Source organism: Gigantopelta aegis, chromosome 10 (assembly GCF_016097555.1).
Source record: "Gigantopelta aegis isolate Gae_Host chromosome 10, Gae_host_genome, whole genome shotgun sequence".
Classification (NCBI taxonomy): Eukaryota; Metazoa; Mollusca; class Gastropoda; order Neomphalida; family Peltospiridae; genus Gigantopelta; species Gigantopelta aegis.
The window spans coordinates 36,896,734-36,924,648 of NC_054708.1; the positions used below are offsets into that span (position 1 = coordinate 36,896,734).

Here is a 27,915-nt window from a genome sequence, read left to right on the forward strand (position 1 = left end):
GCGGGTTTCCTCTCAAAATCTGTGTGGTCCTTAACCATATGTCTGATGCCATATAACCGTAAATAAAATGTGTTGAGTGCGTCGTTAGATAAAACATTTCTTTCTTTTTTTTCTTTCTTTCTTTCACCCAATTACTCGTCAAATGGACAAACTGTTTGAAACATACCAAATGTAACATTTCCGTTAAATACCTTTAATCAATAAGGACAACAATATTGCTGGGTAGGATTCAATATATTCAGTAACCAACAAATAAAGGTCGTGAAAATAGTATATAAAAATAATATGATATAATCGTACAATGCAAATGTTATAGTAGTCTACACCAATCTCACAGTTTGACAGAATACACATTGTCAAGGATATTAATTTATATATTACTTAACCCGTACAATTACATGTTATCAAAATAAACAAACATCAAAACCCCAATCCGTGCACATAGCCCACCGATACAATACAAAATCAATAGACCACTGGTTCATCGAACCGGCTTACAAAATGACAAGCGCTGGCCAACACGCTTGTGAAACCAACAACACACGAAAAATGCCTGCATTGCTAATAATTTTTTTTTACACACAAACACCTAGAAATAGATTAGTTAAACACCTTGGTTGTAGATTATGGACCGAACTGGTTGCTAGCTACTGTTGTTGATATCTAGTCAACTCACATCCTATAAACAAACATCGTAATATAAGCTAAAATATATAATAGTTAAATGCCCAATAATTATACCTATATATATTTATCGTTATTGTATACAACATAATAACCCTAGTAATTATTCTATTTTATTTACAGTTAGTAAATTAAGAATATGTATTTAAAATACATTGTCTATACTTTTAAATACTTATAAACATTACCTTTTCTCTAGTGTCAACTATATTTATCATTTTATATGTACCTATAGTTAATACAGATTATTATGATTTTACATCTACCACTACTTAATATTTAAATCATAATGGAAAATAATGTGCATTATAATTATATAAATGTATACATGCATGTTAGCCAAACCTGTGAAACCGTCGCAGGAAAGATGAAATATATAAGAAATAGTTGGGAATAGTCTTTCAGCTCAGTAATACGTCGGTGACTCGGTGTGGATGGCTTCATATTCAGTGTGAATGTTGCACGGACTAGTTGTGACAATTGGTCATGTGACACCACAATAAAATATCACTGGTTAAACTCCACCAATGATCTTCACCAGCCAGTTTGGCGGGAAAAAAAGGTTAGGGCGTAGTCTAATAGGGTATTTACTACGACGAATATCCTAAAAACCAAACGAAATAACCAATTAATAACATATTATAAAATAAGTACCTAATAAAATACAACATATATACATATACATTCTTTGAAATGTTTTAAAAACAACGTCAGAAACCTTAACTATGTCATTGGGAAGGGGAAGGGGATGTGGATGAAGACTCACGTGGTACCCACGAATACTAAATATGAAAGTTATCTATTAAAGGATTCAAGAGCTAAAGCCAAAGAAACTTGAACTAAAGTTCACAGTTCTTAGTTGCCTTCACCTTAACCTTGGGTGATAATACACTATCACACTGGTTAACTTTCCACTTAAGATTATTATCCCACTACCCTTATTCTTCATTTTCTGAAAGAAATGTACAAAACACTGGACTGCTGTATATTTTCAGATCGATATATTCCCAGACAAGTGTAACTTCAGCAACCAGTATATCATCAGCAACTAGTATAACATCGGCAACTAGTGCAACATCACCTACAAGTGCAACATCAGGTACTAGTGCAACAAGTCACATCAGGAACAAGTACAAGTGCAACATCGGCAACATCAGGAACAAGTGCAAATCACCTACAAGTGCAACATAGTGCAACATAAACGTGCAACGCAACAAGTGCAACATCAGCAACAAGTGCAACATCAGCAACTAGTGCAACATCAGCAACTAGTGCAACGTCACCTACAAGTGCAACATCAGCAACTAGTGCAACATCAGCAGCTAGTGCAACATCACCAACAAGTGCAACATCAGGAACAAGTGCAACATCACCTACAAGTGCAACATCTGCAAGAAGTGCAACATCAGCAACTAGTGCAACGTCACCTACAAGTGCAACATCAGCAACAAGTGCAACATCAGCAACTAGTGCAACATCAGCAACTAGTGCAACGTCACCTACAAGTGCAACATCAGCAACTAGTGCAACATCAGCAGCTAGTGAAACATCACCAACAAGTGCAACATCAGGAACAAGTGCAACATCACCTACAAGTGCAACATCACCTACAAGTGCAACATCTGCAACTAGTACAACGTCAGCAACTAGTGCAACGTCACTTACAAGTGCAACATCAGCAACAAGTCCAACATCAGGAACAAGTGCAACATCACCTACAAGTGCAACATCAGGAACAAGTGCAACATCAGGAACAAGTGCAACATCAGCAACTAGTGCAACGTCACCTACAAGTGCAACATCAGCAACTAGTGCAACATCAGCAGCTAGTGCAACATCACCTACAAGTGCAACATCAGGAACAAGTGCAACATCACCTACAAGTGCAACATCAACAACAAGTGCAACATCAGCAACAAGTGAAACATCAGCAACTAGTGCCACATCACCTACAAGTGCAACATCAGCAACTAGTGCAACATCAGCAACTAGTGCAACGTCACCTAGAAGTGCAACATCAGCAACAAGTGCAACATCAGCAACTAGTGCAACATCAGGAACAAGTGCAACATCAGCAACTAGTGAAACGCCAGCAACTAGTGCAACATCACCAACAAGTGCAACATCAGGTACAAGTGCAACATCACCTACAAGTACAACATCACCAACAAGTGCAACATCACCTACAAGTGCAACATCAGGAACAAGTGCAACATCACCTACAAGTGTAACATCAGCAACAAGTGCAACATCAGAAACAAGTGCAACATCACCTACAAGTGCAACATCAGCAACAAGTGCAACATCAGGAACAAGTGCAACATCAGGAACAAGTGCAACATCAGCAACTAGTGTAACGTCACCTACAAGTGTAATATCACCTACAAGTGCAACATCACCTACAAGTGCAACATCACCTACAAGTGCAACATCAGCAACTAGTGCAACATCACCTACAAGTGCAACATCAGGAACAAGTGCAACAAGTGCAACATCAGCAACTAGTGCAACGTCAGCAACTAGTGCAACGTCACCTACAAGTGCAACATCAGCAACAAGTGCAACATCAGCAACTAGTGCAACATCACGAACAAGTGCAACATCACCTACAAGTGCAACATCAGGAACAAGTGCAACACCAGCAACAAGTGCAACATCAGGAACAAGTGCAACATCAGCAACTAGTGCAACATCACCTACAAGTGTAACATCACCTACAAGTGCAACATCGCCTACAAGTGCAACATCAGCAACAAGTGCAACATCAGCAACTAGTGCAACATCAGCAACTAGTGCAACATCAGCAACAAGTGCAACATCAGCAACTAGTGCAACATCAGCAACTAGTGCAACGTCACCTACAAGTGCAACATCAGCAACAAGTGCAACATCAGGAACAAGTGCAACATCAGCAACTAGTGCAACATCAGGAACAAGTGCAACTTCAGCAACAAGTGCAACATCAGCAACTAGTGCAACATCACCTACAAGTGCAACATCAGCAACAAGTGCAACATCGGCAACTAGTGCAACATCAGCAACTAGTGCAACGTCACCTACAAGTGCAACATCAGCAACAAGTGCAACATCAGAAACAAGTGCAACATCGGCAACTAGTGCAACATCAGGAACAAGTGCAACATCAGGAACAAGTGCGACATCACCTACAAGTGCAACATCAGGAACAAGTGCAACATCAGGAACAAGTGCAACATCGGCAACTAGTGCAACATCAGGAACAAGTGCAACATCAGGAACAAGTGCAACATCACCTACAAGTGCAACATCAGGAACAAGTGCAACATCGGCAACTAGTGCAACATCAGGAACAAGTGCAACATCAGGAACAAGTGCAACATCACCTACAAGTGCAACATCAGGAACAAGTGCAACATCAGGAACAAGTACAACAAGTGCAACATCAGCAACTAGTGCAACGTCAGCAACTAGTGCAACGTCACCTACAAGTGCAACATCAGCAACAAGTGCAACATCAGCAACTAGTGCAACGTCACCTACAAGTGCAACATCAGCAACAAGTGCAACATCAGCAACAAGTGCAACATCACCTACAAGTGCAACATCAGCAACAAGTGCAACATCACCTACAAGTGCAACATCAGGAACAAGTGCAACATCACCTACAAGTGCAACATCACCTACAAGTGCAACATCACCTACAAGTGCAACATCAGGAACAAGTGCAACATATCCTACAAGTGCAACATCAGGAACAAGTGCAACATCAGGAACAAGTGCAACATCAGGAACAAGTGCAACAAGTGCAACATCAGCAACTAGTGCAACTAGTGCAACTAGTGCAACGTCACCTACAAGTGCAACATCAGCAACAAGTGCAACATCACCAACTAGTGCAACATCACCTACAAGTGCAACATCAGCAACAAGTGCAACATCACCTACAAGTGCAACATCAGGAACAAGTGCAACATCACCTACAAGTGCAACATCAGCAACAAGTGCAACATCAGGAACAAGTGCAACATCAGCAATTAGTGCAACTAGTGCAACTAGTGCAACGTCACCTACAAGTGCAACTTCAGCAACAAGTGCAACATCAGCAACTAGTGCAACATCACCTACAAGTGCAACATCAGCAACAAGTGCAACATCAGCAACTAGTGCAACGTCACCTAAAAGTGCAACATCAGCAACAAGTGCAACATCAGGAACAAGTGCAACATCGGCAACTAGTGCAACATCAGGAACAAGTGCAACATCAGGAACAAGTGCAACATCGGCAACTAGTGCAACATCAGGAACAAGTGCAACATCAGGAACAAGTGCAACATCACCTACAAGTGCAACATCAGGAACAAGTGCAACATCAGGAACAAGTGCAACAAGTGCAACATCAGTAACTAGTGCAACGTCAGCAACTAGTGCAACGTCACCTACAAGTGCAACATCACCAACAAGTGCAACATCAGCAACAAGTGCAACATCACCTACAAGTGCAACATCAGCAACAAGTGCAACAAGTGCAACATCACCTACAAGTGCAACATCAGGAACAAGTGCAACATCACCTACAAGTGCAACATCAGCAACAAGTGCAACATCAGCAACAAGTGCAACAAGTGCAACATCACCTACAAGTGCAACATCAGGAACAAGTGCAACATCACCTACAAGTGCAACATCAGCAACTAGTGCAACATCACCTACAAGTGCAACATCAGCAACAAGTGCAACATCAGCAACAAGTGCAACATCACCTACAAGTGCAACATCAGCAACAAGTGCAACAAGTGCAACATCAGCTACAAGTGCAACATCAGCAACAAGTGCAACATCACCTACAAGTGCAACATCAGCAACAAGTGCAACATCAGCTACAAGTGCAACATCAGCAACAAGTGCAACATCACGAACAAGTGCAACATCACCTACAAGTGCAACATCAGGAACAAGTGCAACATCAGCAACAAGTGCAACATCAGCAACAAGTGCAACATCAGCAACTAGTGCAACATCACCTACAAGTGCAACATCAGCAACTAGTGCAACATCACCTACAAGTGCAACATCAGCAACAAGTGCAACATCAGCAACAAGTGCAACATCGCCTACAAGTGCAACATCAGCAACAAGTGCAACATCAGCAACTAGTGGAACATCAGCAACAAGTGCAACATCAGCAACTAGTGCAACATCAGCAACTAGTGCAACGTCACCTACAAGTGCAACATCAGCAACAAGTGCAACATCAGGAACAAGTGCAACATCAGCAACTAGTGCAACATCAGGAACAAGTGCAACATCAGGAACAAGTGCAACAAGTGCAAGATCAGCAACTAGTGCAACTAGTGCAACTAGTGCAACGTCACCTACAAGTGCAACGTCACCTACAAGTGTAACTTCAGCAACAAGTGCAACATCAGCAACTAGTGCAACATCACCTACAAGTGCAACATCAGCAACAAGTGCAACATCAGCAACTAGTCCAACATCAGCAACCAGTGCAACGTCACCTACAAGTGCAACATCAGCAACAAGTGCAACATCAGGAACAAGTGCAATATCGGCAACTAGTGCAACATCAGGAACAAGTGCAACATCAGGAACAAGTGCAACATCACCTACAAGTGCAACATCAGGAACAAGTGCAACATCAGGAACAAGTGCAACATCGGCAACTAGTGCAACATCACCTACAAGTGCAACATCAGCAACATCGGCAACTAGTGCAACATCAGCAACAAGTGCAACATCACCTACAAGTGCAACATCAGGAACAACTGCAACATCGGCAACTAGTGCAACATCAGGAACAAGTGCAACATCAGGAACAAGTGCAACATCAGCAACAAGTGCAACATCAGGAACAAGTGCAACATCGGCAACTAGTGCAACATCAGGAACAAGTGCAACATCAGCAACAAGTGCAACATCAGCAACTAGTGCAACGTCAGCAACTAGTGCAACGTCACCTACAAGTGCAACATCAGCAACAAGTGCAACATCAGCAACTAGTGCAACATCACGAACAAGTGCAACATCACCTACAAGTGCAACATCAGGAACAAGTGCAACATCAGCAACAAGTGCAACATCAGGAACAAGTGCAACATCGGCAACTAGTGCAACATCAGGAACAAGTGCAACATCAGGAACAAGTGCAACATCAGCAACAAGTGCAACATCAGGAACAAGTGCAACATCAGGAACAAGTGCAACATCGGCAACTAGGGCAACATCAGGAACAAGTGCAACATCAGCAACAAGTGCAACATCAGCAACTAGTGCAACGTCAGCAACTAGTGCAACATCACCTACAAGTGCAACATCAGCAACAAGTGCAACATCAGCAACTAGTGCAACATCACGAACAAGTGCAACATCACCTAGAAGTGCAACATCAGGAACAAGTGCAACATCAGCAACAAGTGCAACATCAGGAACAAGTGCAACATCAGCAACTAGTGCAACATCAGCAACAAGTGCAACATCAGCAACAAGTGCAACATCAGGAACAAGTGCAACATCAGCAACTAGTGCAACATCACCTACAAGTGTAACATCACCTACAAGTGCAACATCGCCTACAAGTGCAACATCAGCAACAAGTGCAACATCAGCAACTAGTGCAACATCAGCAACTAGTGCAACATCAGCAACTAGTGCAACGTCACCTACAAGTGCAACATCAGCAACAAGTGCAACATCAGAAACAAGTGCAACATCAGGAACAAGTGCAACATCAGGAACAAGTGCAACATCAGCAACTAGTGCAACTAGTGCAACTAGTGCAACTAGTGCAACGTCACCTACAAGTGCAACTTCAGCAACAAGTGTAACATCAGCAACTAGTGCAACATCACCTACAAGTGCAACATCAGCAACAAGTGCAACATCAGCAACTAGTGCAACATCAGCAACTAGTGCAACGTCACCTACAAGTGCAACATCAGCAACAAGTGCAACATCAAGAACAAGTGCAACATCGGCAACTAGTGCAACATCAGGAACAAGTGCAACATCAGGAACAAGTGCAACAAGTGCAACATCAGCAACTAGTGCAACGTCACCTACAAGTGCAACATCAGCAACAAGTGCAACATCAGCAACAAGTGCAACATCAGCAACAAGTGCAACATCAGGAACAAGTGCAACATCAGGAACAAGTGCAACATCACCTACAAGTGCAACATCAGGAACAAGTGCAACATCAGGAACAAGTGCAACATCAGCAACTAGTGCAACGTCACCTACAAGTGCAACATCAGCAACAAGTGCAACATCAGAAACAAGTGCAACATCAGGAACAAGTGCAACATCAGGAACAAGTGCAACATCAGCAACTAGTGCAACTAGTGCAACTAGTGCAACTAGTGCAACGTCACCTACAAGTGCAACTTCAGCAACAAGTGCAACATCAGCAACTAGTGCAACATCAGCTACAAGTGCAACATCAGCAACAAGTGCAACATCAGCAACTAGTGCAACATCAGCAACTAGTGCAACGTCACCTACAAGTGCAAAATCAGCAACAAGTCCAACATCAGCAACAAGTGCAACATCAGGAACAAGTGCAACATCAGGAACAAGTGCAACATCACCTACAAGTGCAACATCAGGAACAAGTGCAACATCACCTACAAGTGCAACATCAGCAACTAGTGCAACGTCACCTACAAGTGCAACATCAGGAACAAGTGCAACATCAGGAACAAGTGCAACATCAGCAACTAGTGCAACATCAGGAACAAGTGCAACATCAGGAACAAGTGCAACAAGTGCAACATCAGGAACTAGTGCAACATCAGGAACAAGTGCAACATCAGCAACTAGTGCATCGTCAGGAACAAGTGCAACATCAGCAACAAGTGCAACATCAGGAACAAGTGCAACATCAGCAACTAGTGCAACATCAGGAACAAGTGCAACAAGTGCAACATCAGGAACAAGTGCAACATCAGCAACTAGTGCAACGTCAGGAACAAGTGCAACATCACCTACAAGTGCAACATCAGGAACAAGTGCAACATCACCTACAAGTGCAACACCAGGAACAAGTGCAACATCACCTACAAGTGCAACATCAGGAACAAGTGCAACATCAGCAACTAGTGCAACATCAGCAACCAGTGCAACATCAGGAACAAGTGCAACATCAGCAACTAGTGCAACATCAGGAACAAGTGCAACATCACCTACAAGTGCAACATCAGGAACAAGTGCAACATCACCTACAAGTGCAACATCAGGAACAAGTGCAACATCAGAAACAAGTGCAACATCAGGAACGAGTGCAACATCAGCAACAAGTGCAACATCAGGAACGAGTGCAACATCACCTACAAGTGCAACATCAGGAACAAGTGCAACATCACCTACAAGTGCAACATCAGGAACAAGTGCAACATCAGAAACAAGTGCAACATCGGCAACAAGTGCAACATCAGCAACAAGTGCAACATCAGGAACAAGTGCAACATCAGGAACAAGTGCAACATCACCTACAAGTGCAACATCAGAAACAAGTGCAACATCAGGAACAAGTGCAACATCAGCAACAAGTGCAACATCAGCAACTAGTGCAACATCACCTACAAGTGCAACATCAGGAACAAGTGCAACATCAGCAACAAGTGCAACATCACCTACAAGTGCAACATCAGTAACAAGTGCAACATCAGGAACAAGTGCAACATCAGCAACTAGTGCAACATCGGCAACTAGTGCAACATCAGGAACAAGTGCAACATCACCTACAAGTGCAACATCAGGAACAAGTGCAACATCAGCAACTAGTGCAACATCGGCAACTAGTGCAACATCAGGAACAAGTGCAACATCACCTACAAGTGCAACATCAGTAACAAGTGCAACATCAGGAACAAGTGCAACATCAGCAACTAGTGCAACATCGGCAACTAGTGCAACATCAGGAACAAGTGCAACATCACCTACAAGTGCAACATCAGGAACAAGTGCAACATCAGCAACTAGTGCAACATCGGCAACTAGTGCAACATCAGGAACAAGTGCAACATCACCTACAAGTGCAACATCAGGAACAAGTGCAACATCAGGAACAAGTGCAACATCAGCAACAAGTGCAACATCAGGAACAAGTGCAACATCGGCAACTAGTGCAACATCGGCAACTAGTGCAACATCAGGAACAAGTGCAACATCACCTACAAGTGCAACATCAGGAACAAGTGCAACATCAGCAACTAGTGCAACATCGGCAACTAGTGCAACATCAGGAACAAGTGCAACATCAGGAACAAGTGCAACAAGTGCAACATCAGCAACTAGTGCAACAAGTGCAACATCAGCAACAAGTGCAACATCAGCAACTAGTGCAACATCAGGAACAAGTGCGACATCAGGAACAAGTGCAACATCAGGAACAAGTGCAACATCAGGAACAAGTGCAACATCGGCAACTAGTGCAACATCAGCAACTAGTGCAACATCAGGAACAAGTGCAACATCACCTACAAGTGCAACATCAGGAACAAGTGCAACATCAGCAACAAGTGCAACATCAGAAACAAGTGCAACATCAGGAACAAGTGCAACATCAGCAACAAGTGCAACATCAGCAACTAGTGCAACATCACCTACAAGTGCAACATCAGGAACAAGTGCAACATCAGCAACAAGTGCAACATCACCTACAAGTGCAACATCAGTAACAAGTGCAACATCAGGAACAAGTGCAACATCAGCAACTAGTGCAACATCGGCAACTAGTGCAACATCAGGAACAAGTGCAACATCACCTACAAGTGCAACATCAGGAACAAGTGCAACATCAGCAACTAGTGCAACATCGGCAACTAGTGCAACATCAGGAACAAGTGCAACATCACCTACAAGTGCAACATCAGGAACAAGTGCAACATCAGGAACAAGTGCAACATCAGCAGCAAGTGCAACATCAGGAACAAGTGCAACATCGGCAACTAGTGCAACATCGGCAACTAGTGCAACATCAGGAACAAGTGCAACATCAGGAACAAGTGCAACAAGTGCAACATCAGCAACTAGTGCAACATCAGCAACAAGTGCAACATCAGCAACTAGTGCAACATCAGGAACAAGTGCGACATCAGGAACAAGTGCAACATCAGGAACAAGTGCAACATCAGGAACAAGTGCAACATCGGCAACTAGTGCAACATCAGCAACTAGTGCAACATCAGGAACAAGTGCAACATCACCTACAAGTGCAACATCAGGAACAAGTGCAACATCAGCAACTAGTGCAACGTCACCTACAAGTGCAACATCACTTACAAGTGCAACATCAGGAACAAGTGCAACATCAGCAACTAGTGCAACATCAGGAACAAGTGCAACATCAGGAACAAGTGCAACATCAGGAACAAGTCCAACATCAGCAACTAGTGCAACGTCAGCAACTAGTGCAACGTCACCTACAAGTGCAACATCAGCCACAAGTGCAACATCAGCAACTAGTGCAACATCAGCAACCAGTGCAACGTCACCTACAAGTGCAACATCAGCAACAAGTGCAACATCAGGAACAAGTGCAACATCGGCAACTAGTGCAACATCAGGAACAAGTGCAACATCACCTACAAGTGCAACATCAGGAACAAGTGCAACATCAGCAACAAGTGCAACATCAGCAACTAGTGCAACGTCACCTACAAGTGCAACATCACTTACAAGTGCAACATCAGCAACAAGTGCAACATCAGCAACTAGTGCAACGTCACCTACAAGTGCAACATCACTTACAAGTGCAACATCAGGAACAAGTGCAACATCAGCAACTAGTGCAACATCAGGAACAAGTGCAACATCAGGAACAAGTGCAACATCAGGAACAAGTCCAACATCAGCAACTAGTGCAACGTCAGCAACTAGTGCAACGTCACCTACAAGTGCAACATCAGCAACAAGTGCAACATCAGCAACTAGTGCAACATCAGCAACCAGTGCAACGTCACCTACAAGTGCAACATCAGCAACAAGTGCAACATCAGGAACAAGTGCAACATCGGCAACTAGTGCAACATCAGGAACAAGTGCAACATCAGCAACTAGTGCAACATCAGCAACAAGTGCAACATCAGTAACAAGTGCAACATCTGGAACTAGTGGAACATCATTAACATCTGCCATTAGTGTGTCACTGACATCAGCTGTGAGTTCAACATCTCAAGTGAGTGCAACATCTCCTACTGCTGGATGTGCTGTCAGCTGCAGTGTCAGTGGTACTTATACGTTCGTCAGATGTAGTGATAATTGTTTGGTTTCTTGTGAAAATGGAGTACAAGGTCCTGATCTTTGTCCATAAAAAAAATAGTTTTAGTTGTAATCACGAATATTAAAATTAATTCCATCTGCTTATTTCTTGAAGTTAAATTTATATTGCATAAAACAATTTAATAAGGGATATTTCCACAAAAGCATTTATTTGATGGTGCCACCACAGCTGTCATACAGTGGTTCAATCAATTTATTTCAGATAGTTCAACCCCATTAATACCATAAAAATTCAATAATATTTTGTCCTGGGCACACACTTTAGCTAATGTCTGTCCAGAATGGTAATTAATGGCTAGTTGTTAGTGGTTAGTAAAAGAAGTCAGTACAGTGGTCTTATACCTCCCCACTGAGGTGTTAGCATGGGTAAGAGCCAGTGAGGGGATGCGATCCCAGTACCTTCAAGCCTATAAGTTTAAGGGAAGTGATCTGGCTCTATGTGGGCCTACTATATGCAGTAACAAGTTACACAGTAAAACATAGAATAATTTATTCAATTATGACATGTTCACTAAATACTAAGATGAAATGGCTACTCACCAACTTTTGTTTTGAAATGACAAAAGATTTTAAAAACAAGAACACACGAATACAAATAGAAAGAAAAGATAAAATAAAAAAAAGAAGAGATAAATTTTATTGGAAAATAAACCAACACATTTCAAAGCTATTCTGTTTTGCCTTGAATATGTACCCATAATACTTTTACAGCATACGTGTTAGGGACAGGCATTGTGATAATTGTTGTATTGCAATGTATCATCATATGGATTCCTATATCATAATATCGTATTTACTGCAACCTCAACTCATTTTAAGAAACGCATGCACACCAACAAAATAATGAAAATAAATGATACAAGTTGAAAAGTAAATGTTTGTTTTGTTTAACAATGCCACTGCAGCACATTAATTTATTAATCATTGACTATTGGATGTCAACATTTGGTAATTCTAACAGTCTTAGAGAGGAAACCCGCTACATTGTTCTATTAGTAGCAAGGGATCTTTGATATGCACCATCTCACAGACATGATAGCACATACCACGTCCTTTGATATACCACTCGTGGTGTACTGGCTGGAATGAGAGACAATCTAATGAGCCCACCAATGGTGATCGATCCTAGACTAATTCCGCATCAGGCGAGGGCTGGAGTTTATTATTTAAAACATGATATATAGGCCTATGCAACACTTTAGTGTGCTAAAACTTTAGTCCCCTACCGGTCCAACCAAAGATAATTATAAGTTTCACCTCAGTCCTTCCTTCAATCTGTCAGTCCCACATATAGTTTTCCAGACCTTTTTTTATCAATGCCTCAAGATATTAAGGTAATATTTTGTGTATTGTCTTTTCATCTAGTTACAGATCAAGTTTGATGTTCATGGCAAATTACCCATTGTTGACAGTCAGGGCTCACACTGGAACAAATTTTGGTTTAGCCAATTTTGAGAAATTTTGAGTATTTCCTTGAAATTTATTAAAATGTGGTTAATTTGAGGAATATCCTATTAGCTAAAGACTAAATTTTGTAGCCATTTTATATAAAAATTAGCAACTGCCTAATTTGGCAATGTACAGGGTGAGCCCTGAGAGTAATATTTTTTATGTTACAGAATGTTATAGGCATTACATATCGGTAATTGGTAAACGGCCCCTAGCATAAGTTACAGAATGTTATAGGCATTACATATCAGTAACTGGTAAACAGCCCCTAGCATAAGTTACAGAATGTTATAGGCATTACATATCGGTAACTGGTAAACGGCCCCTAGCAAAAGTTACAGAATGTTATAGGCATTACCTCCATATCGGTAACTGGTAAACGGCCCCTAGCATAAGTTACAGAATGTTATAGGCATTACATATCAGTAACTGGTAAACAGCCCCTAGCATAAGTTACAGAATGTTATAGGCATTACATATCGGTATCTGGTAAACGGCCCCTAGCATAAGTTACAGAATGTTATAGGCATTACATATCGGTAACTGGTAAAATTCCCCTAGCATAAGTTACAGAATGTTATAGGCATTACATATCGGTAACTGGTAAACAGCCCCTAGCATAAGTTACAGAATGTTATAGGCATTACATATCGGTAACTGGTAAACGGCCCCTAGCATAAGTTACAGAATGTACTCACGACCTTTTATACCACTTTGCCCTTTGGCTCACTCAAATTATTAGCCATTAACTAATAATCCCGTTCAAGCAATGGACACCATCTAAAAATACAAGGTATCAGAAAGATCTTAGTCTGGCCAATTTGGGGCCAGACCCACCACAAATTGCAACAGAATTTTTTTCTTCACAATGTATTTTGGACAGATCTCTAAAACAACATATTAAAAATGCACCCAAATACACCTTGGGAAAATATGCATAATTTGCATAAATTTAGAAGTTTAAAATGTATTTCTTGAGCATGTTAAATTTTACATGGGCACTTTCATAATTTGCATAAATCCATTATGGCTGCCCAAATCCTTGGAAATGGCTTATTTTACCTTATAAAACATCCATCGTGAATATTTTATTTGGTTTTGAGGTCAAAATTAGGCTTTGGAGGCAAGACCCGTTTTAAAAATGTTATCATTGAAAATGATTGATCATTACTGATGTGATAAATTAGTCATAAATATGTTACCAATTCACGTCTAATAAAGGTCATTGACCAATAACTAACCAGAGACTTAGCCATTTTACCATATTTTCAATGAATTGCATTTGTCGTATATGTTACCAAACGTTTAGCATAAGATTGGTAATCAGTGTATTTATCCTCTATATTTTAAGAATATCCTCTATATTTTAAAATTAAAAAGTTGATTTTATGCATGGAACATTTGGATAAATACAGACAGGCAATATAACTAGTCAAAACAATACTGCTCTGGGTAGATACACAAATTCATAGGCATCTAGAATAGTGATCAATATACATGTATGACCCACTTCAGAGGCATGGGTTTTATGGAGTTAGAACCCAGTTTCTAATTACAATGTCATCTAATAAAGCATCACCTCCAGTTCCTTTCCCGGGTATACAACTAGCACATTTGTTTCTATATACCGTAACACCATCACCACAGCAAAACACCTCCAAATCTGTCCTTGTAAGAGAATACATGTGATTTCCTCTTCTGTGGGTTACCCAAAGAGAACCATATTATTCATCAACAGAAGAGTTTTCTTTATCAACAGCCGAGATATTGGCTTACACAAGCAGGAGAGATCGGTCTTGCGAAAGGACCGTCTCATCACTGTACAGGAACATCTGACGACTTCAAACAAGCTTTTACTGCCATGTCTCTTTCATTACTGGACTAAAGTTTCTAACTCGTTAGTGGGTTCATTTCTCTTCACATCTGCATATGTGGTAAACTCTGAGGCAACCAGTGTATTTGAGCTTGTACTTCGCATTAGTAAATAACATTATAATATGGTAACTAGACAGCGTAACTTTAAAACATTTTTTTTTTTTTAAATGCTTGACTGGTTTTGTGTAAAATAATCAATGGTCGAGTTCATCAACAAAAGAGTTTTGAAAATGCCCGTCTAGCCAGAGATGGAAAAAACACTGAGGCAAACCCAGACCTGTAAAATAAATATCAGTGTCATAGGAAAAATAAAATAAATCTGGGGAAATTCTGGATGAAGCAAGCTGGCTATGCTATTGCAAACGTGGGACAGGATCAACGTACGATCAGGATTCCAGTGTTACAGTACTAGTCTATCCACCCAGATGCCATGAAACCCAATACCTTACCAGGTTGGTTCTAGTGGACAAATTCCACTCATTCACGCTGGATTCTGATCAGGAATACATCCTATATACTAAAAAGCAAACTAAACACAAACAGTGATATGATATTTTATTAAGCAATGCATTACACAAAACAGCACAAATAATGGCAGCATGTGACATAACACAATTAAATAAAACTTAAATTCAGACCGGTCTCTGTCATCATGGTTTTTATTACTAAAGCAAACTGTCTGTATCCGGCACTGATCCGGTATGTAAAAACATCGCTCAAACATACTTTAGATATTAGTGTTAACCAACCTCTGTTTTGAATGTGAAAGATCCCTTCTGGTTTTACTATATCTACTAACTGAGTGCAAGTTATTGTTTGCTGAAACAATTCATTATTTAGTAACAAATATTGTGAATCAGGAAATGTTAGTGAGCATAAAATTTTAGCGAGCCCAAAATTAACACGTTAATATTTTATGATGCAAAATTTAAATAGATGTACAAAATACTGTTCCAAAAAACTTTTGTTTGATTGTTTTTTCAGTAATTAACTCTAAAACACACAAGATTTGTTACATGCTAGTGATTAACCAAAAAGGATAGCAAACAAAAGTTAGTTAGATTCAAATTACTGCAATTTTCTACTATATATAAGTTGTCTGTAAGCTGCTTGATGTCAAAATTCATCAAAGGTAATATTTCAGATGATCCTATGACTTGAGCTTAATTGTTTTTTAATGTCTGATATGACAAACTTGCTAAAATTTTATGACTCCTGTCACCGATATAAATTTCGCTAAATTTTAAGATCGCGAATATTTTATGATTTATAGTACTATTAAACATTTTATTTTTCACTTTTAAGTCACCTGGTATATTTTTGATGGTACCCTTCATGAAGACTATAGAGGTGGGAAGCCACAGTCAGTCATATATTCTCTCCCATCCACCCCACCCCACCCATTTCCAACACACATGACTAAGGAATGGATAATTTTTCAGGTCAAAGACTGATTTCATTTTCTTCTAAGGACATGTCCTCCTGATACTAGAGATGGGTTAAGTGCTTCATATTATAATTGATTGGTTTCTCTATCATTGTGTTATTTTATATTAAACACATGTCTATAGACTACATGTAGTGCTGAAGTCAAAATAAGACCACTCAGAATATGTCTTTCCACTCCCATCCCTGGTAGTGTCCTTCCATCAGCCTGCTAAGAGGATGGATACCCCATGCAAGGACATACGTCTCCAATTACCTCCAGATGTGATTCAAAATGTTCAACCAGGATCCAAGTGCCAGTAAACCAATCTTCACTCAGATACATTATAATTCACAATAAAGGTACTCCCCCGTATTATGCAAATAACAATAATGCTGCTGACAAAACGTACTTAAGTCTAACATGCATACAAAATCAACTATAAACCTGATGACAAGATATTAGTTTCTTTTTTTGGTCTTTTTTTTTCTTTTTGTTCTTTGAATGAACTATTAAAGAACTCGACTTTGTATTCCAAAACCAGCAGGTGTAATACTTTCAGTTTATTTTAAGAGAATATTTCAGTGCAATATTTAAAATAACAGTGAAAGTATTACTACTACTAAGTACTTCACTACAGTGTAGGTTTGTTCACTCTCTCTATCACACACTTAATGCAGCCATGTAAGACAGATGTTAATCAAGTGTATTATATACACCACACATCAAATATATCAATCTAAAGAAAGCATGATTATCATACTCAATAAAAAGACACATTTTCATATAATAAAAAAATGAACACAATATTCACATTTGTTCAATATGTTCGCTTTCAGTTTATGGCATTTTTGATATCTTGGGATGTCATAAACATTGCAATTCAGCACAAATAATTATTTTAAATTCAATTAAAAACATTGCAATTAAACCTTTAATTTAAATAAAAAAACATTTCTGTCAAATCTACTGTGATGAACATCTATAGGTGCAACTATAAACCAGTTTTATTAATCTTACTTACAGATGATGAGAAATCGATTTAAATGTGAAACTTTAATGTTGAGCAAAAAGCAAAATGTATTTTACATTTTTAAAATTAATTAATTTTTAATTCTTTAAACATGCATTGTAATTAGCATCCATAAGAACAATAAAATAAAATCCTCAATCTAGGTGCAACTATAAACCAGGTTTTATTAATCTAAGACTTACAGTTTGTGACAAATGGAGATAAAACGCAAAACCTCGGACTTACATAGTTTGTGAGAAACTGATATGAACGTGAAACTTTAATACAAGAATTGTCACCATCGCTGCTGTCATCACCACTATTTAGAAAAGTAATACCACTATCTTGCTGTTTTACTCTATGAAGGCAAGATTAACAGTCACTTTGTCATAGTTAATGAGACTGGACAGCTCACCTCCAGTTCTTTCTGGGGGAACATCAACATGATTACTCATATCCACCTTAGACTGAAATCAAAGAGTTTTAGAAAGGTGACTGCAATGCCAACAGTCAACTTAAGTCTGCTTCATAACAACACTGGATAGTGCAATCATCAAGAGCAGCATGAACATACAAGTAACTAGCATCTGACATTTGTAACATTTGTTGTAGGCGACAGCTGATCACATTAACAATGGCCATCTACAAATGTATCTGTGTTCTTTCCATACTGCACAGTTGTAGACATATAAACCTGTGTTAATTGGCTTCTTGTAGTCTATTAATGATTGAACCACAATGACTAACACCCAAAAGCAGAAATGAGGTTGTCATCACAAGAACAATCCAAAAACGACATAAAAATGTTAGTCTGGATAAAAGAGAGCTTAAAATTGTTCCAATTAACATGTATAGAAAGTAACAGGAATAACAACAGAGTACAAACAAGATAAATAAGTTTTCAAACTTTAAAGGATGAACTTTGTAAAGACATTGGGCCGACTTCATGTCTGGGTTACCGGTGGGTTTTGGAAACCTATGGCTTAATCTTTACTAAGCATTTCACATGTCTGGTTTTCATAACCCTGGGCGACAATTGTATTGCTTGTTTAAACCTGCCCTTGAGGTGGTTTTTCACTGGGTTTGCTCAAAGTAACTTTTCTACATGGATAATTTCGGCAGCAAAATCGTGTTTACGTCCGTATTGCAGAGCCATGCAATGTGAACGTATTTCTAGAGACCATTTGAACCCACTAGATTGTTGTCACAATGTGGATTTTGTGAAACATTACATTAGTCATCAAACAAACTAACAGTTGAGGTCCAGAACATTTCCATTTCTTTAGTCCAAATTGCACCTAGAGTATGCCTTGGTTTGGCTTTTCTACTATATATATATAAACAAAACAAAATGTTTGTGCCTCCCACCTCCCCCACAAACACTTGGATGTGTTCCACCTAATCGATTAACATATCATTCCTACAGACCGGTAACAATGTTGTATGTCCAGTGTATAGATATTTACAAATGTATTTGTTGAAAATTTACCTTAAAAGTTTTGTATATTAATGTCTTGTGACACTCCTAAAATTGGATTAAAGGAAAATGTGCGATTATGGGTAACAACATTTATTCACATTTGGATTACTACCAACAGCTATGTAGTGTTCTCTGCACATTTTACATGGATTATAACTAATATTGTGAGTAGAATAATGGAAAAGCATGGTGAAATGTTTTCAGGTCTACTAATGTTTTGCCCAAACATCATAATTTTTGCCCAAATGCAAAGGTTTGCAACAGACTGTTGGGAGAGGAAGTAAATGATCCCTCATATCAAATGCTTATACTTATAATATACTAGTAACAAGTTTCAACTACAAAGTGATGAAGTGTAAGCTATCCCTCACTTATGTCTCTTTCCAGATCTGCGCGTAACCCATGCAAAAAGCGTGGTTTTATAAACATAGGTAAAACACATGCATGTGAAATGCACTGCGTGTGTAGGTCTTGATAAGGTTTTTCAGCATTTTATGTAAACCAGTGTTTTGATATAACCCCGTGTTACGAAACCCAGACATATGAAATCGGCCCATTAAGTTTTTAATACAATGTACCAATAAAAATGTCTATGATGAAAGATGAAAGAACTGAGAAGGCTTTCCCTAGCAGACCAGCACCTGGGAATAGGTCATTCTGTGTTGAATGTTTGTCCCAGTGGAGAAATGATGGGTTCATACAGTAAGCTGTACACAAGTCAAATAAGCTATCTACTGACAACAACAACAACAACAAAATGGTAAAGCCCAGCTGGACCATGTTTTCCTTTTAACAACATTTTAAAAACCATAAACCAACAACACATTATATGTTATGTCATACATATCGTTTAAACACAAGCCTACACACACGCGCGCGCACACACACACATGCACGCACACACACACACACAATGTATATGCCATGCACCATCAAACAACCTGCACTATTGATCAATTGCACTATGCCATCAATGGGATCTGTCTTTAGCATCGATTGAACAGTAAAACAAGTATTTAATCCTATTATTTTGTTGTACACATTTAATTTTGTATGCATTTACATGATAAATAAAAGAAAAGGTATTAAACATTTATTAAATATCTGCAATATATAATAAATATTGTAATATTTATTTAATGTTGGATATTTAATCAATGCTTATAAACATTTATTAATCTTTTTAATATTTTAACAATCGAAGCATAATGGTAGTGACCATCCACTGCACAATGGCTATGCTGTTGTTCAATGTCTTCATACGTACTTCAGTACTTCAGATATGCTTCACGACCGACCTATTGATGGCATAGTGCAATCAATTCATATTTTCGCGATCTACTAATGGCTAAACCAATAATGGATCCATTGATGGCACAGCATGACTGATCGATAACGCAGATCAGATGATGGCACCTGACATGTACACACACAAGCAAACATTTAATAAATATTATTCATTGTACATTTTGTACACCTAATCTATGTACAGATTTGTACTCACATTTCTCTATATATACACATACCTAGTGCTACATATATTATAACATATAACATGTTAAGACACAATTATATATGCAGTAATATCCTTTTACGTTTTATGTACTGCAAGTTGAATAATCACCTAGTTATTTTCTGACTGAACAACTGGATAATACAACATGACTACAATAAATGTAGATGACTACAATAAAAACAAAACAAAGCATAGTCAGCAGCAGCCAAGGTGGCCAGAATATGCATTGTTCCCCAGCCCCATACCACATTTAAGGTCAATTAAAATAACCCACCCTACCCCACCCCATTTGTCATTTGTTGGCAACTTGTGTTATCTAAGCAAAAATATTTACGAAAAAAGATTTTCAAAAGATTACCTTCTTCACTAATACACATGCACACAACCTGTAGTTGCATGCACAGTCTTTTAATTATACACCACATTACTGTCTGTTATTGTAAATATACCAGATAATCATAGCTGTGAACAAAACAATAAGCTCTGTTATTAAATTGCATAACTGATGCCATGCATTCAAAACTTGAAGTTTGAACACTGAAAGCTAAACCAGCCATCTATGTATTAAATGTCATGCATAACCTTATTAATGCCTTGCCATTCATGGCACAAGGCAACAGTGTCAACGCTTTCGCACTTCAAAACACACTTTGCTGTATGGGTCTTAACAATGCGATGATAAAACCTATCCCAGCACATACCGATTCCTATCCATTCACGATGAGCTCAGTCTTGTGACAATTCACATTGTAATTGTTATGATGTACTAAATATACCAGTCACATTTTAAGTGTGTCATCTATCGAGTATATTTAATGCACTTAAAAATTCATGATACAGCTAAATGATATTCTGCAGTAGGTATATGGGCTTTTCTTATTTTATACATTACTCATCTTACTCAATTCCATTATCTGACTGAACTTGTAACTAACTTTTCAACAATTCCAACTAGTAAGGATTTTTCGGTTCTTTCAGTTGTAAGATTTGATATTGTTTTTAATTCTGTCAAGTGTATATGTAGAGTTAAAGCATCACAATGCAGCTCAACAATCTGGATTTTCAATTCAGATGCACACGAGATTGGTGAACTGCAGGAGACAATGTACTCATTCAGCAGGGCCGGACATATCAATGTACATCTGCTGAAGATCACCGACCACCACATTCACTGTTGGTTTGGAATCTTCCAGTTGACAGTCTGTACACGAGTCATTGCCATTTATCTCACTCATCTCACGAATCAACTTCCACTCTTTTCTTAACATCTCTGGGTTTGATTTTTTGGGATATCTGCCACAAGGTTTCTTCACTGAGATAATTATCAAAGTTGTTAAAGAACTGCTGAATCTTTTCACTTCTCTTAAAACCATAATTGCTGAAAGAGAACAAAATGAATAATTTTTATTGTATTGTATTGTAACTGTTTTCAAATAATTTCCGAATTCAGGAATCATTATCATAAATCATTAAAAAGTCATGTACCTATAAAATTAACTTATTTTAAATAGCCACAAAGATTATTTCCCCACAAGATGTCAATTTGAGAATAAACATGTTTTTCTTCAAAGAATTATAACATCAATGTGTATATAATTTATTTGGGATGCCAGTGCGCTATTTCAGGCCTGGAAATATTTGTTTTGGTGGTTCCTGTCAAAATTGCCAATGTTAATCAATTTGAGCCTATTATAAATGACAATATGCATATCACTAAATGTTGAAATTATGTAAAAGCTGCAGCTGTGTTTAGTAGTAATATGTCACATTCATTATTTGTGCAAATACTATTATCCACTGGCAATAAATAAATACACTTTTATTTGTTATACAGCTGTTATGCAGTGTACATCAGAGGTTGAAACAAGTGACGGGTACCCAAAAAAATTAAACTAAAATTTTCCTCAAAAACATTAATTAAATCTCTTAAATGGTGTGTGATACCCCCTACTTTGTTGATAAATAATTGTTTTGTTTGCACAGTACAGTACAGTACAGTACAGTACAGTACAGTACAGTACAGTACAGTACAGTACAGTACAGTACAGTATAGTACTATAAAATGAAAGTGAAACATCTTTGCCATGTAACAATGAAGAGGACGTCGTTAGCTGCAAGAACAAGAAGATTTGGAAAAACCCCGGAACGATAGTGCCTTGCCTACCGGTGTTTACACAATTAGACGAGTCTCCCCTGGGTTGTCATGCAACGACCAGAAGCTGTCAGGCCCTTTTTAAGGGCCCTATGGGCAACCTAGGGAGACACCACAGCATCATAGAGGTCTAATTAATGAGCTACTCTCGATTCACTAATGTCAAAACCTATATTAGCTCCGGAACTTTCTTTTTGACCGACCGTTCAAAATTGCGCCCAAATTCCTCAATCAAACTTGCGCACCTTTCCTCTTTTGGCATAATTCCTGCTCCATTCCAAATTCCATAGCACCACTACCCCCCCCCCCCCCCACTCCTCCGCTTGATACCAACCACAGCCGGGCTGCTGGTGCTCACTTGCACCTGCCAGTGCAGGCGGTCCCTCCTTACCCCCCCCCCCCTCCCCACACCTTTCTTGTCCTGTGCCCAAGACAGGCGTGCACTACAACAGCTTGCTCTGAATGTGCACGTAAAGCCCTATGACCTGACCTGACCTCTTTGCCATCCACTAATGACATGTATTTATTACATACCTATTCAATCTTACTATAGTGATAAAGATATTTTCAAATTGTGTTTTAAATTTATTTTGTATTACACATATGTGCAATCTGCACCGGAACTTTTAAATGGGGAATTCCCTTTTTATTTTTACTGCAGTTAGTGCCTTTTATTTACTGACAATGATATATGATTTACAAATTATGTCACATTGTATTTGAAACATTACACAAGGCTGCCGCAGAGTATGATTCTTAACGTTAAGCAAATCCATGAAAGGAGTTTTGATCATAAATTTAACACAGTGTTGTTATGACATTAAATTAAAAACAATTTTTGTAAAACATAAGAGGTATGTAATAAATACAGAACTTCACATACGTTGTTTTCGCTTCATATTTATTGCACTTTTTTATTTTGCGAAAGAACATACCACTCGACCTCACTCATGAAGTTTTGTATATATATTCACTTTTGAGGCTAGAAATGGGATACCAATGTGAAAAGCCAGTTTGCAAAATAATTACCTTTAGTTCAAATATCGCACGTATTATTATTAGCCATTCATTATAATCACTTGCTGAAAAAAATACTTTATATTTTTAAGCCATTTTAGGCCATGGGTCGACTTACAAATGAGTTAAATTAGGGAATCAAGTTGTACTCGAGATCAACTAATAGGTGAAGATATATAGTACTGTAGTTTAAAATGTGCTCAGGTATTGTTAAAGATGTCTTTCCTTACTATCCACATATCTGCACCATCCATAACTTGTATTTAGAATATGTCATTTTTTTCCTATGGACATAAATTCTACTAGAGATAAACACAGATTAGCACAAAGAAATGTTTACATACCACTTCTTGAAGCGCCGCATACCATCAAGAATGTTGAACTGCTGCCAGCGCTTGGCCATATTAATACTACCATCTGGCAACAAATCCTGGTTGCCAATTTTTACAAATGTCAGATCCTGCAGAATTAGGCCACTGTTGATACAGAACACAATACACAGTATTAGGGAACAGGCTAATTTATAATTATTATTATATTATTATTATTATTATTATTATTATTATTATTATTAAAAGTCAAAAGCCACTGTAAGTACATTGTGATTGATGTTTATATCTTAGGCTGGTGACTCAAGAGTTGCTTTAAATTAATCCTTCATGTTTAGCATGCAACATAACATTGACAGTATAGTTCTCATTATTACCATACTATGCGTAACAAGTAACAACATTAACAGTGCTTCACATTATTATCATACCTGTTACATCTTACTTGCTACATTTGTATCAGATTTTAAAATTGAACAACTGTCGATAACTGAATGAAAATTAAAGTAGTAAAGTACTCACAGATAAGGAATACAAGGTGGTTCTGTTTCTGACAGCGCCTGTCTGTAGGCACGGAATGACGACGAGCTGTCTATCAGCTGACAGAATTCTTTCAATGCCTACACACAAACAAAATTAGTGTTAAGAGTCAAAACAGTAGCATAAGTACTGTAAAATAGATAAGTATATCTACTTTAGTTGTTCCATTATACCTGCAACAATTCAAATGGAATACAATAAGAAAAACTGTCAGTACATGATTGATTGATGCATATATTCTGCTGCATTTGTTTATCCAGACACAAGATCATACAGCATCAAAATGTTTATAACACTACATTGATGTTTCTTAAACTTCCCTTGGAAACATCACCATGAGATTTGTGCCATGATGGTATTGCTATTTATGATGTGTAAGTTAATGGTCCAAGTGCTATAGTTAAGTTCTAGCTATAGTTAAGTCCTAGCTGGAAAAGATGTTTAAATGTCTCTTAAACTTGGTTTTTGACAATATGCAAGAAATATCCATTAAACATTTATCTTACAACGTGTTTAGATACATACTCAACTTACTTCAGCTCATTATATATATTTTAAACCAACTCATAAGATAAATGGTATCTATAGTAACTGCCACATCTACTATACAAAATCTCATTAACTGGGTCATGTAATTTTCTTCTCAAATAACTTACAGAAGGTAGCCAATAGTGTGGTTTTAATTACAGACTCATTAATTCTCACACAAATGACTCAGGCTTTTGAATTTTAAATTGAAACAAAATCAGATACTGGTAAGTAATTTACTTAAAATGTAGAAAACTTGGGGCATTTTCTCTTTTATCAATACTTAACCTGACCTCAAACAAATGGCATATTCCCCATATGTAAGTAGACTGATCTGAACATCCCAACAATCAATAGGATGGTCCAAAGTCTTGCAATCAGTCCTCTGAATTCTGTTCCAGTCACAAGACTGAAGCTTCCTTCTTTCTCCGGAGCACATTGAATGGAGGCAGGGAACTTGGAAGGTTGGGAGGGTATAAACCCTTGAGGTCAGGTTTTCAAGTCTTCAAGTCTTCTACATTTCTTGTACCATAACCTGACCTCCAGAATGGCAACATTCAAATGCAAGCGGAGGGTTCCGTGATTCCAAGATGCCATTGTCTTCTCCCCAGAGACCAGAACGGCACCGACATAGTGGACAATTGGAGCCATGATTAACCAAATGACCACAAGGATGTACGGGTCCAACACCATGCAAACAAGTTAGTAAATAACAAGAGCCTTGGTCACATCTGTCAGAACAAGAACCAAGCAGTTACAAGACAAAGCAGTTACAAGACAGGCAAGAACTGTTAGTTCAAAATGGTGGCAGCACATAGCCTAAGTGCAAGTGCAAAAAAGCTATAGTCAACCTGGCAAATGAACCGACACTAAACGAATGAGAGTCGTAGTAAAATGCGGGAAAACAAGTGCCAATAGGTTAGAAGGTCATCTCTGGATGCAGTCCTGTGACCCAACAGTGCCTGACAATCCATATTCACCAGAGTTATATCTTGAGTGCATAAACCGAACACAAAGTCAAGTCTTCAACATCATGTGAGCCCATTATGGATGATAATGTTAGTCTGTGGAGACTGATCTGGTAATTGATTTTTCGCTACAAAATTCATTAAAAGTCTCAGACTGAATAAAAATGAACAATGTCGACATCAAAAGCGGCCATTGCAAATTCAAGTAAAAACATTGGTTTTGTTGTTACGGCTTCCAATGGAACATCCGACATCCGACATAAGGCATCCTGAAAAGCGCTCATAACACAAGATTTAAGTCCCATCTACGTTGACAAAAATAATGTATCTGATCTTCCTGCTTAAAACATTCAATAATTTCATGGATCTCTGGTACCAAAGCCAACTTTGAAGAAGTCACTAGATCCCGGACCGTAGCTATCACTGACACGTTAACCAGCAATGGTAGATCATATAAGATTTAAGTACAACAAGAATTCTGCCAACTTTGCGATGCGAATCATTTGAGGCTTGATCTTATTTTTAAGGCAGTATCTGTGAAAGAACAGCTGACAAACATTATAAGCAGCAGTTGTTGACACCCGATGAACTTTCAATATCGCTAACATGGATTTAGATGAAAAACCTTGTTTACTCAACCCTTCAGAGATAATGTACACTCATGCAGTCAAAACAAGCGTGGATTCGGATGGTGTCATCTTGATGTTGGATGAAGCAATAACCTTGCCCAATCCGGTAACAGTAGAGGATCTGGATCTGCAAGACAAAGCAGGTCTGGATACCACAGACAATTCGGCCACATCAGTGTTATGAGTAACAGTGGACAACGGTATTGCTGGATCCTCTGCAGCACCCTCGGAAGAAAAATCATCGATAGAAGGAACGCGTAATTGTCTAAACCTTCTCAGCTTATTGCTAATGTGTCCAACTCCCAGACCCCTGGATCTGGAACCGGTGATACTAAACCTGTAGAGCTGATGATTTAACAAAATTGCAAACAGGTCTATGTTTGGAGACCACAGGCTCTGGCACACCCACCGAAATGAGGTGTGGATGGCCTTGACAGCATGTCTGCTAACATACTGGAGATTCTGGGAATGTGTCTTGCCCTCAGTTTTAGCAGAATGTCATCAACCAGATCAAACAGGCAAAATGTCAACTGCTGGAGTGAGTACTGCCTAGACGATTTATGTAAGTCGTGGCTGTCACATTGTCCATTGCCACCATGAGAGTTGAGTTCATCAATCAGTCCTGCCAATGTAGAATTGCACTGTAGACTGCCAGAAGCTCCAAGACATTTATATGATGCCGGCTTTCTCCGAACGACCACAGCCCAGAAATCATCTAATTTTCCACATGAGCTCCCCAACCTTTCAAGGACATGTATGCGAAGAGATGGTGAGTCACTTGGAATGACAGCAAGGAGAATCCATTTAAAATGTTTGACAGAGTCAACCACCACTGGAGACTGGCCCGAAGATTGTCTGGAAGACTGATGACCAAGTTCATATTGTCCAACACGATGTATGGATTTAGGAACACTTGAACCAGTCACAACTGGAGTCGGCCCCTCTAAGTCTCCCATCTGTCTATAGGAACTTGCACTAAGCCATGTCTATTCTTAGCATATTCCCAATAAACTGGAGCTTCTGTGTTTGTAGC

At 38.8% G+C, this 27,915-nt stretch overlaps 2 protein-coding genes across 4 annotated transcripts in view; one reads left to right on the forward strand and one right to left on the reverse strand.

Annotated features, from left to right (window-relative positions):
* Nucleotides 1-1,211: 1,211 nt before the first annotated feature.
* On the forward strand, nt 1,212-15,295 carry LOC121383608 (cell wall protein DAN4-like). Its single transcript, XM_041513699.1, has 5 exons — nt 1,212-1,246; nt 2,767-2,911; nt 8,537-8,644; nt 8,981-9,103; nt 15,170-15,295. The coding sequence occupies exons 1-5, from the start codon at nt 1,212-1,214 to the stop codon at nt 15,293-15,295; spliced, it is 537 nt and encodes a 178-aa protein (XP_041369633.1).
* Nucleotides 15,296-21,016: 5,721 nt separating this feature from the next.
* LOC121383577 (rap guanine nucleotide exchange factor 1-like) overlaps nt 21,017-27,915 on the reverse strand; it is a 102,122-nt gene continuing 95,223 nt past the window's right edge. For all 3 annotated transcript variants that reach the window (XM_041513665.1, XM_041513664.1, XM_041513667.1), the window contains 3 exons: nt 24,740-24,837; nt 24,233-24,364; nt 21,017-22,097 (listed from right to left, as the gene is read on the reverse strand). In XM_041513665.1, the coding sequence (XP_041369599.1) occupies nt 21,956-22,097; nt 24,233-24,364; nt 24,740-24,837 (372 nt within the window). In that variant the 3' untranslated portion in view covers nt 21,017-21,955. The remainder of the gene's footprint in view (nt 22,098-24,232; nt 24,365-24,739; nt 24,838-27,915) is intronic.

Excerpts from the sequence above, each read along its gene's own strand:
- LOC121383608 (XM_041513699.1), top strand. The coding sequence starts at position 1,212 with ATGATCTTCACCAGCCAGTTTGGCGGGAAAAAAAG. Across the intron at positions 1,247-2,766 it reads CAGTTTGGCGGGAAAAAAAG|TGAAACGCCAGCAACTAGTG; the intron begins GTTAGGGCGTAG and ends ATCAGCAACTAG. Across the intron at positions 9,104-15,169 it reads GTGCAACATCGGCAACAAGT|CCGAGATATTGGCTTACACA; the intron begins GCAACATCAGCA and ends CTTTATCAACAG.